Genomic DNA, 12,073 nt, shown 5'->3' on the forward strand with positions numbered 1-12,073 from the left:
TACCAACATATTACTAGTTCGGTATGGTATATGTCCAGTGCGATACAGTACACAACCCATAACAAGATAGCCCTCAATCCCTTTTTCTCACATTTTTCATGGTACCTCCCGAAACTAAGCAATACGGGTAGGTACAATACGGTACACACCCTCAACTAATGTTTGGCTCGTGAAATGCATGTAAGAGAACATATGAATTGTTGTAGCTTGCCAGAAGTGCGAAACTCTAGAAAAATTTGCATGTAGGAGAAGGCTAAGATGCGGATACGAAACAATGTCTATATTCAAAATTCTAACGTGCCCAACACCATAAATAGCCAACCTCGATCCTTCTCTAGTTATATGACAATTTGTTTTGCCTGTAGTTAGCATACTCATTAATAAAAAGAAAGAGGAAAAGAAAAAATCACTTGACATCAAGATTTGCCGTACCGGCCTGTACTAGTCGTTACGGGCCTGTACGTATCGGTACCGTCCTGAACCGGTACTGGATCAACGTGGAGTCCGGTACCAGAAGCTTATCGTTGGAGAACCAGTACAGAGCCGGTACAGGGCCGGTACGGAGCCGATACGTGGAACCCCACAACTCGGCCATTCAACAAGACGGGTACGGAACCGATACAGGCCGGTACGGCGGACCTTGCTTGACATTATATTGGCCTTTCTCCAAGGTCTATGCAACAATCCTCTCCACATGCTCAGGTGTGACCACCATCAAATTAGTGGATAAGATAAAACTCAAAGGTATCAAAGGAAGTTCTTGAAAGATACATGTAGAAGCATATTAGTTGATCAAAGTTGACTTTGCTGTTAAGAGATTTGTTCAAATAAAGAAACATTTAGTAGCAAATATTTCTTGGAAGTGGAAATTGATTAATAGACTGATTTAGGTATAAAAATGGCTGCTTTCCAAATTATAATAGCATACACTTTTAGCATATGATAATTAATCTCTCATACTGCTTATCATCTATCAATGATGTTAGTTCTAAAAGTAATGCGGAAAATGTATAATCCACATCACAATGATATAATTGTAATATATATGAACATCTTTTATACTCATAGTACTTGTCTAATCTAACATGTGTCGATTATCTATCAGGAATTAGCAACAAATAAGTCCAAAGATACACTGACCTCCATGGTGGAATGGCAGCTGGCCAAAACATCAAAGATTGCATCCAGTCCTCCAAGCTCTCTCAATCGCTCCTTAAAATTTCCTCCAACCCTTCTTACCATGTCAGATGCGTCTAAAAGAAGGCATGAAAGTAGGAAAATTTAAAACAACAGCTATTGGTCAAAATCAAGGTTCACAATCTCAGTTGGAGGGTCGGTTCGGCATATCGAAACTCGGTACACCCCATACCAGTACTATATTGTACGGTATGCCTGGTAGGCTGGTACAAGATAGTATGCCTGGTGCAGGATGGCACGCACCAATATAACGACCCTTGGTCAAAAGTAATTTAAACCTACGATGAAACAATGTATAATGGGAATGACAAATCAGAGGAATCATATCATGATGTGCATAGGATAACAAATAGCTTACATAAGAATAAATTGCTTAACCAATAAGCTGAAATTTCAAAATATATATAAATGAAGAGCAAGAAAAATATGTAGTTATTTAACAATTTCTTATGAGCAATAGGGTTCTATTTGTTAGTAGTAACAATAGATAGCCTTCTTTTAGAATAAACTTGTAGTTCACTTCATGGTTAATCTGTGCAGTTAAATCTGCAAACTCCCAAATCTTCAAATAATGGTTATGCAGGTAGAATTTAAACATTCTACCAGTCTATTTCAGAAAATAACCAAGAAAATAAATCCAGCTGAATTCAATGCAGTTGTGTGTAAATTATGACCAAACAATTCATGACAATATACCAGCAGAATTTTCAAGATAGGACACGATATTGGTGAGCTTGAAACCTGGGATTTGATCTATCTTCAAATGAACTGATGTAGTTAATCATTAAGTTTGACCAAACAATTCAAAACACTGTATTAGCAGAATTTCCAAGATAGCAAATCAGTGACCTTGAAAACCTGGGATTTGGCCTACCTTCAAATGATACAGTAGATAAGCATGCTTTCTCCATAGTCAATAAAGCTATCCATTTTGAACTCAGCTCTGGCCTCTCTGCTCCCTCATCATCCCCATTGCTTGATTTTATCTCTTTACAACTTAAAAGAATCTCCTGAACTTTTGAAATGATTGCTGTAGAGCTAGAGTCTGTTCCCTTATTCATCCCACTCTGTATGTGAGGTTTACGTATCCCAAGAATCTTAGAGCCAATGGTTGCTATCTTGTCCTCCACGTTATTAGCCACAGGTGGATTCAATAACTTAATAAGAAAGTGAATACAAGATGGTGAATCCAGCAAATGGTCATCCTGAGCCTGAAAAAAATATCAAGGAGCTTAAAAAGGAACAGTAAGGAAAATGCTCTAACCTAAATAATTATGAGGATTCATCAAGAATATTGGAGAGAAAGTGAAGCTTAATAAGTATAGTCACTCAAGTCACGAAACATATTTTGCACACAGTTTCAAACCTCACATGTGAAATAGAAACAACAGCCACAGTTATAACAGATGTTATCGTCTGAATGTGCAATACAGAAATAGCTTCCAGAAAATAGTGTAAAGTATACACATACATTATTTCAGAATATATCCCAACACAAATTCGGCTCCAAAGATCACAAACCTTTTCAAAGAGTGCATATTACTGAACTTGTGGATACAATAGTAAGATAAATTTTCCCAGAAGAAACTGATTAATAATAATTTCAGATTAATTTCATTGTAAATACTTTAACCAGCTGTTGTTAGTTAGCGCCATTATTGGGTAAAGTAGAATGCACGTTCCAAACCAATCACCAGATCAAGTTTTCAACTTGAGGTGGATAGATTCAGATCAAGGAATGCTGAACCAGCCCGTATCGGCCGGTTCAACCTATACCGAACCGGTCTGATTCGGTGAAAAAAAAAAGTACCGGACGGTACCGACCCATACCTGCCTGTAACGGCCCGTACCAGCCTGAACCAGCCGGTCCGAACAGGTCTGTATCAATTCCAAATTTTTTTGGACTTTTGGATGTGTGACCAGGCTGAACCCGTGGTACCGGTTCGTATCGACATAAACCGGTATCAAACCGATCCGGTGGCCGACCGGTATGCCTACCGGTACCGATTCGGTGATCCTTAATTCAGATATTTTAAAAAAGATATAGTTTTGCAAATCTATGCCCAAACCTATTATAGCTAGGAATAATATAAAGACCATCTCAACTAATAGTTCCATGGGTAAAACCATGGTACGCGATACCGTACCAAACCGAACGGTATAGCGTGCACCGTACCGTAGTGATTGGTATCGGTATACAGTATGAAAAACGTACAGACACTCGGTATGCTAAACCAGCCTGTATCGTACCGTACCAATATAGTGGTAGTATAACACCAGTATGGGGTCTGATACTGAGATAGTGTACCTTAGGTAAAACACTTGGTTGAAAGTTGAAACAATATGAGTCCAACTAGATATCTTTTGTACTTTGTAGTGTAGTGTCCGATCCAGTTTTTGAAAATTGCTTGAAGATTTTATATGAAGAATCCCAAATTAAATATTGAATGGATGTCAGCATTCAATGTTCCATCTGATACTAAAGAATCTTGTAAATAAAAAATTTCATGATTATGTTCCTCCCAATAAAATGGAGTATTGCAAACTAAGCAATTTCACATACCTAGCACAGGCTATATTTCTAATACTTTATACGAAAATTCCACAAAGGAGGGAACAAAAGAAAAAAAAAAGAAAATGTCACCTTAACTACAAGTTTGATTACCAACTGTACGTCTTTCCCTTATACTCCCCTATCAAATGTTGTGTTTGATCATGTTAGTTTCTCATGCTATAGGATCTATTATTGGCAAGCTATTCTTGATGTTCTATTAAAATATTCAATTTCAACAAAAGGTTTTTAATGTTTGTCAAATATTTCAGTTATCTGGTCAATTGTGTGGATGAGATTTTGCTCATGATGTTACCAAAAAGAAGAATCAATCGCTCCATGTAGTCAAAGGTTGCAATTTCCTTTTCCAGCTAGCTACTTCCTCTGTTTTCAATTGCATCATAAAAGATGGAGCACCTATGGGTTAATTAAAAACTAATGTAAATGAAGGATTATGATTCATGGAATAAGAGTGGCTTTGACCTGTACGTTTGTCTGTTTGGATTCTAAATCTCCTACTGTCCTTTTCAAACAAGTTACCCTTCCACTTCCTTTCATTGAACATTCTTATTTGTATTTCATAATACCCATAAATACAACAGAGGAAAAATAAAAGCAGAATAATCCTAGGATTCATAAGCATTCTGTCAACTAACATGTTCAAGGCACCCCATATGATTAGATTGGGTACAACATCTAACAAAAACCCTGAAGGATCAAGACATATGAATAGCAAACATTATGAACAAAAGCAATTCAAAGACTAGCTCTATTATCCTTATATAATTATGAGTATAGCAAGGAAAGATTTTACAAATATCAGGATTAAAAAAATCAAAAATTCCAAGTTAGTTCTACAGCGGTGTACAATCCGCAGCCAAAGTAAATCAAACATATCATTCTGACATAATTTATGAGGAACTTACATCACTCGCCAACACATAGATTAGAGCAGCAGCAGCAACGGTGCTTGGAGAATCATCAAAGTTGATATGCAAAATGGCATCAACTATTCTCTGGGCCATTCTGGAAGACATTGAAGAGGTTTAGCATATGAGCAAAACATGCACGACAATACATAAACTAAATGAAAGTGGCAATACATACATATTTATAAACATACAAACATTATATGTAAATATATATAATGGAGCATCCAACTTAAAGATTCAGACATCATGATCTATACCACTAAAAATGACTAGAGAAAAAAAAAATAAAAAACACATGCTTTGATGATCTCTAACTTATGCATCAAGTAGATGCAAAAATGAATAGATAAAATGATATGAGATGATGTCTTGCTATTATCTAAGAATTAAAATCTACACTTTTCAATCTATATATGTCTTAACATGTGTAGATCATAATCAATAAAGTAGATTCTCGATTTAAATGTTTTACCATGTATTTTAACACACTAGCACAATCAAAATTGTTCATTTTTGTGGACACAATAAAAATTATTCATTTTTGTGTCCCCATGATGGCCACCAAAATATGTGATTTTCGGTTTCTTGAAATTTTTAGTGGTATAAGTCATAATCAGTAGTGGATCTTCAAGCTAGCTATCTAATTATTGATTTTGGAGTCGAGAGAAGTAGATATTTTCTCCTCTTGAGAGGAGCAAAGTCCATCTGTGTCTGTGTGTGCTCATCCTATGGCTGTCACCAACGTGTATTGGATGCCATGACAATATATTCACCACTTTTCACCATATATAAGACAAAAAGGTTTTCTTTCAGATATGTAGATTCATTAAATACTAGAAATAGTAGCAATATTAAATATAACACAGTACTATAGCAAGCTGAATGCGGTCTGAGAATTCACAAATGTTAATGTTGAGAAACACAACGGCCAAATTTACACATTGGAGAAAAACATGAGTCTCCACTGGATTTTATAATACATATTATTGGGCTTGCATCAAACACCATGACATTCAGAAATTATTTGACCAACTCCAGATAAATGCATTGAACATTAAAAACAGAAACTAATGGACTTTTGAACAATTATAACAAAAAGAAATGGGTACCAAGAGATACAGTAGTTTGACATGGTGAGTTCTGACAAAGTTCAAGAGAAAAGAGAAGAGCATAGGCTGGGTCCAGTAGTACAAATATGACAAGATGATGTGAGGAGGAGGAGAGATAGAGTGATTCAGGATAGGGGAAAGGAACTATCTAGAAGCATCTTTATGGAGATTGCAATTACCAAATTAGAGAGTAGAATAACCATATTCTGTTCAAATGCAAAAGGTTAGGGTTTGTAAGCCACTTGCAGGGTCCAATGACTAGAAAGTACATACAAGGAGTATTTGTAGATAAATTGGCAAAGGAGAAGCAAGGAACACTTGGGAAGCACCTAAGATTGACAGACCAGAACTGAAATATGTTCATTGGAAAACATTGAAGTTGCATTATGGAAATTCAAAGAATGCGGTGGCTTCAAAAGCTGTCATTCACACAGCTTCAATAAAGTTGGAAATGAAACTGAAACAGATGCCCTTGAATTCAAAGATCAATAGCATGTAGGATGAATGATTTCAAGACGAGTTTCTGTTTAGTTAAGAGACTTATGTTTGTGAAATGGAGTCTTAAACATCGCATTTGGACTATATTAAAGGGTCTCAATCCCTCAGCATTTAAAGATAACCACCCCTAGCCTTCTAGTTCAATATTTTGGCAGTCTTAAAGATGTCAACCTATGATCGATTATGGATGAGAAAAAGTTCATAAAAAGGCATAAATTTAACCGGTATGCCTGGTGTTAAATTTCTATTATTCTTTAGTAGGAAGTTGTCATCATTACTTTCCAAGAGCTTGAAGAGAGGTGGATGAGTTCAGTAATTTAAATTAATCAAGTGATCACCAACTTGATGGTGTGACTAGTAACTCCGTTGAAAGCTAGTCTCAACAAAAGGAGTGATAAAATTTATTTAGAATTAATCATGTTAGTTCCATCATGGTTGCCTTAAGGGTGTTATATCATTGCCCATGCAAGTGAATGGCATATGGAAGCATGATATTGACATTAAGTTTAAACTTCTCTGAGTTCAATATGGAGTGCAATTTAAGTTTGTAAAGGACAAACTAAATCCTCATTTAAGTGGACATCTGGCATCGTTTGATGGAACTCAAATCACTGCTATGAGATTGTAAGTTTGTGACCTCCCAAATAAGGGAAGCCCCTTGACCACCAAAATATGTATCGTCTACAAGTTCAAATTCAGCACCCAGCTGATACAAAGCTAGGATTAGGTAATGTCTAATGACCCTAGTATTATTTGTGAATTTTGTAGCTGAACCTTGCAAACAAGGCTTCAACAACCAAGCAATACCAACAACAAGGAAACCTCAGACATACCCTCCCCCCTTCAAAAAAAAATTAAAAGTGACATGGGAGTAGCTCCCCCATATTAATCATCGTCCCCCCCCCCAATCACCCTTTTTCATCAATTGGAAATCTTGACCATAAGCTCTTGTACAAGAGTCACTTTTTTTCTCTAAAGGCGAAGACTCTTAAGTGGGCGAACACTCGGCCCAGCGGGGATCGTCAACACCAGGTCCGCGCACGCCTTCTCGAGGGCTACTATACTATTGGATTTGAACCAATGACTCCCGCCGTCTTTTTTTAGCGGTTTCCCCAGAGATCTTTATCATTAACGCAACCTTCATTTTGCTCAGATTACGATCGGCCATTACCGGTGGATGCGGCATATCTAGGATTGGTGAGGAACATTATGAAACTGCGCAAAGAGTTAAGCAAACTGACTTTGAATTCTCAGATAGGCAAATCCTTGCTTATTGGCTACTAACAGCTAGTGACAATTCAACATTTTTGATTTAGCCCTCCGAACTCAAAAATGGCGGCTTTTGAGAGACTCATTAAGGGGGAAGAGCTTCAAAGATTGAAAACTAACTTGCTGCCCTAGAACCTTCGAGCACCTGACTCACCCCTGTCTTTCCTATTTCTCCTCGTGTTTTTGGTTGTGTTTGCTTTGTTAGCGATTAGGGAGATCAAACAGAGTCCTACTCTTAGGGAAAGCTAGGTGTTTACCAACTACAATCTAGAAGCAGTCACTAAAGAAGGTAGGATACGGCATTTAAGCTTTTTGCCTTGCTGAAGATAAGGACGTCATCAATGTAGGCAATTGCAAAATAGGCTAGGAGACATGCATGTTTAAAGCTTGCATGCATTATGTTCCACTTGTCTCACCATAGTTTCATGATCAGTTCATATCCCAAACATATTTTTTTTAGTTAGCATGTTTATAGCCTGCAAGTCAAATAATTCAAGAATGACATCTAACCATGCACAAATACGTCTAAGATGCTTGGTCTCCCATGTTCCAAACCTTTTAAATTGAGAAATTTTGACCAAATAACAAGTATTTTCGCAATTTTATGAATTCCTTTAAACAACGAATGGTACTAAGTAATGAAACAATAGTCAACTAAGATTGTTCAGAGAGAAGTTTACAAAGTTGGCCCCGAAAAGGTAATAGCAAACCAATTCTCCTTGTTTACTAAACTCAATTGGTTTTATTTCTTCTTCCTCGGAAATTAAGCATTCATGATTTCAAAGGTCCTCTTGAAGTAACTTTTAATTATGTTCCATTTGTTCGAACACTTCCGAAGTCTAAGACCCCTTAAATTTGTTAAAATATAATTGAACAACAAATATTCTAAGAGATTTTAGTGGTTCTTGAGGAAGTTAACTATAGTGGAAGGCAATTCCATAAACAAACTGGTGTAGATGCTAAAAATCTAAAGAGATGGGATGAGAAGCTTGTATAGGCTAGTTCCCCCTTCTAGCCAGGATCAATAAGCCATGTGTTTCGGCTATCTAAAACCAATTTTGTTTGATGGTTAAATACTTGGACCCAGCAGATCCACTTGTATTTGCTAGATCGCCGGCCAATCTCCAAAAATGCCATTCTTTTGGTAATATCAAATAGCAATATGTTTATGCCAAATTAAAGCACCAATCTTTAGATTTCCATAATGGTTTATAAGCATTTATTTGCATAAGGATGGAAGTCAAAAAATTGGACCATATTATAATCCAGGAAAGTGTGTGTAACAATCCAAAATCTCATCCAAAAAAACTAGCAAGAAGATATTATTTAGATTCCTTAGCCCTGTATAAGTACACCCAAGATCAACTCAATACATAGCCGATATGGATCTAAACTCACACTCATATAGATCCTCACATACTCCCTCCGTTTAAGCCCTGACGTCCTTGCTAGGCTAAGGGTCTAAATCCATTCAAATCTAATTACCAGCACCACAGTCGACCCGTGGTCAGCCCTCATGAACCTGTACTGCAGTGTCCCCTAGTCCACATAGGCTATGAGCCAGATCCGCTCTGATATCATTTGTAACAACTCAGAATCTCGTTCAAAAAGGCTAGTCGGAAGATATTATTTGGATTCCTTGACCCAATATAAGTACCCACAATTGACCCAGTGCATAGCCGATATGGAACCAAATACACACACGCATGAGTCCTCACAATGTGTAGAAGAATAAGGACAAAAGATAGTGACCAAAATAAAGCATCAAAGATGAGTTTGGCCCTCCAAAGGGTATAGCTGTAATGATTCATATATAATAAGATAGCACTTTGACTCGGTTATTTACTAAATGCGGAAGAAAATCTTGAACTTCTTGCTAAAGACTTGAGACAATTTCTCCATCTTTTAAAGAGAAAACATCACATGAGATGTATATAATTATAGGCTAATAATTTTATCAAGGTAAGAGATGGTACTTCTGTTTGGTCGATACTTGGTTGGAAAACTCCTTTACAGCCGGTCAGCATCTTACTACTTCAAACCATAACAAGTTGATTATTCCAACAAGGTTTCTGGGTGATTAAAGGCTTTCGTGGTATTTCAGGCTCAAAAGAAACAATACTGATGCTCGAATCAGTTAATGGGTTCTCTACTCCTCATGATGGTCGTGTTTAACCATGAAGACAGAACAATTCCACAGCAAGAAAAAAAACTTATAGTGTTCTTGAACCATTGCACCGTTTCCTGTAAAGCAGGTGCTTTTGTACTCTAAGATATTTTCTTTGATGATTTCTCTTGGTGAGACCTTAATTTCCAAGAACTTGGAATAATGCATTAATTTCAGTCCCAATCATGAAAGGTTCGTTGATGAGAAAACGTGAGAAGCCACGAATTTCAAGAATGTCTTATAAAGAGCGGCACTAAGACATCAATTTCAGCGCCAATCATGAACGGTTCGTTGGTGAGACAAAGTGAGAAGCCACGAATTTCAAGAATCTCTTACAAAGAGCGGAAGAAACAAGAAAGAAGCAAAAGGGCAGGAGAAAAGGTTTCCCATTTACTCACCCCTGAGCCCGAAGAAGTCGGCGCTGTTGCGCCGTCCCGCATATCGACAGCAACGACAGCAGGCTTGCCCGCCGGATCCGCGCCGGCTGCCCTGGCCGCAGCCCATCCAGCGCAAAATTCACCTCGTCCATGTGTTCCATCATCTCCCCGAACTCCTGCGCCTCCATCAGCGTCGCCGTCGCCGCCGCCACGGCCGCAAACCTAGTCGGAGGATTCTTGACCTCCCGCTCCAAATTCCTCTGCCTCTTTCCCGGATTCCGCGGCCCATCGGAGGAGTCGCCGAGGAGGAGGAGGGTGGGGTCGTGGGGGTCGGGGCGGATCGGGGCGGTGCAGGGGTCGGCGGGGTCGAGGGACCAGGGGGAGGAATCCTGGGAGGAGAAGGCGGCGAGGGTAAGGCGGTCCTGGGAGCCGTCCTGGGAAAGGGGGAGGTCGAGGAATTCGGCGTCCTCCACCGCTCCCCCGCCTCCACCGCCGCCGGAGGAAGAGGAGTCGCCGTCGAGGAGGATGGGCTCGGATAAGCTCCGGCCGACGCCGCAGCGGGTCCTCCGGGCGTATGTCCGTACGATCATCTCGCCACCAAATCTCTCATCCGTCGACGCAGAGGAAAGAGGAGAGGGGGAGGAGGTCGGGAATTGAAACAGGAGCTCGAAGAGGGGAAGGGGGGACGGGAAGTGGATCTCCGGGGCCGGGGGAATGGAAGCGACGGAAGTTGCGACGGATCTCGGCGGAACTCAAAATATGGAGTCTTGTTTTCTTTACGGCTGGTAGATTTTCTCTCCTGGTTTGGTTGCCGTCACCGCCGGGTGATAGGTGATACATGATCCGTGTCTGAGTCGAGCTGACCGTTGGGCTTGGAAAGGAAGAATCACAATTTACCTGCCAACTTGCCGTCGCAACAAGGAGGCGTTTGATCGCGAGATCACTGCATTTAGTTGCGTCATGCCTATGTGGGGGCGTTTGGCATGGTGTGATAACTCCAAGATCGTAAATAATTCAGATAAAAATGATAAAATCATCGTAGTTGATTACATCTTAGTAATCTTACATGACAATAATATCGGATCACTCCCATTTTTCAAATCACAGTTCAATCCAGTAATCGAAAATCCGTCCTTGAGAATGGGTATCCAACCTCACCGGAGCGCGGTGATCTTATATTAAAATATGTTGACCAAACTATCTTTCTTAGATCACCGTGGTGATCTTGTTGGGGTTACCAAACGCCCCCTATAGGAGCCATCGTGAATCACCTTTACTTCTCAAAACATCACATATCTATCCTTGAGATCAGATTCATATCCTCCAGAGCAATCATTTTAGATTGAAATTTGAAAATAACAATACTCATCAGTTTAGCCCAAAAAAATAAGTATATCAATATACTATTAATATATTATATTAATATTATGTATTATATTTATAATATATAATTATAATATATAATATAATTATAATAGAAATATATTAATGTACTTTATATTGATATAAAAAATTATTTAATATGTTGCTTCTATTTGTCTTATTTTTTAATTAAAACATATTACTATTAAAAATAATATACTATAAGTATATATAAAAATATTATTTCTATAATAACAATTAAAATATATCTTTGTAGCATTAGTAATTTATAGGACTAATAAATATATTTTCATGGAATATATTAATATTCTATTTATAATATATTTTATATAATTGATAAATATATTTTTATAGAATATATTAGGAGTAGTTTTGGTATTTAGTCAATGATCTTGAATTTTCATGGAATATCAAATAGGTACTTGTGGATATTTGAAAATCTTTAATGACTATAACATAGCATATTAAATATGGTGATCTTAGATCATCGAAGATCAGAATACCCTAGATAAGGGTCACTAGTGATCTATGATCACATTGGTGGACCTATTTGAGTCACCAAATGCCACCTGAGGATGGATGATGAAATG

General features: G+C 38.1%; 1 protein-coding gene across 2 annotated transcripts in view; it reads right to left on the reverse strand.

Annotated features, from left to right (window-relative positions):
- Positions 1 to 11,013, reverse strand: part of LOC103721114 (wings apart-like protein 2) — a 34,719-nt gene extending 23,706 nt beyond the window's left edge. For both annotated transcript variants that reach the window (XM_088717702.2, XM_089929436.1), the window contains exons 1-4: positions 10,122 to 11,013; positions 4,675 to 4,774; positions 2,072 to 2,408; positions 1,141 to 1,253 (exon numbers count right to left, since the gene is read on the reverse strand). In XM_088717702.2, the coding sequence (XP_088573828.2) occupies positions 1,141 to 1,253; positions 2,072 to 2,408; positions 4,675 to 4,774; positions 10,122 to 10,690 (1,119 nt within the window). In that variant the 5' untranslated portion in view covers positions 10,691 to 11,013. The remainder of the gene's footprint in view (positions 1 to 1,140; positions 1,254 to 2,071; positions 2,409 to 4,674; positions 4,775 to 10,121) is intronic.
- Between the last annotated feature and the right edge of the window lie 1,060 nt (positions 11,014 to 12,073).

Source organism: Phoenix dactylifera, chromosome 3 (genome assembly GCF_051530095.1).
Source record: "Phoenix dactylifera cultivar Ajwa chromosome 3, Ajwa_hap1_PhDact_Kaust_v1.1, whole genome shotgun sequence".
Lineage (NCBI taxonomy): Eukaryota > Viridiplantae > Streptophyta > Magnoliopsida > Arecales > Arecaceae > Phoenix > Phoenix dactylifera.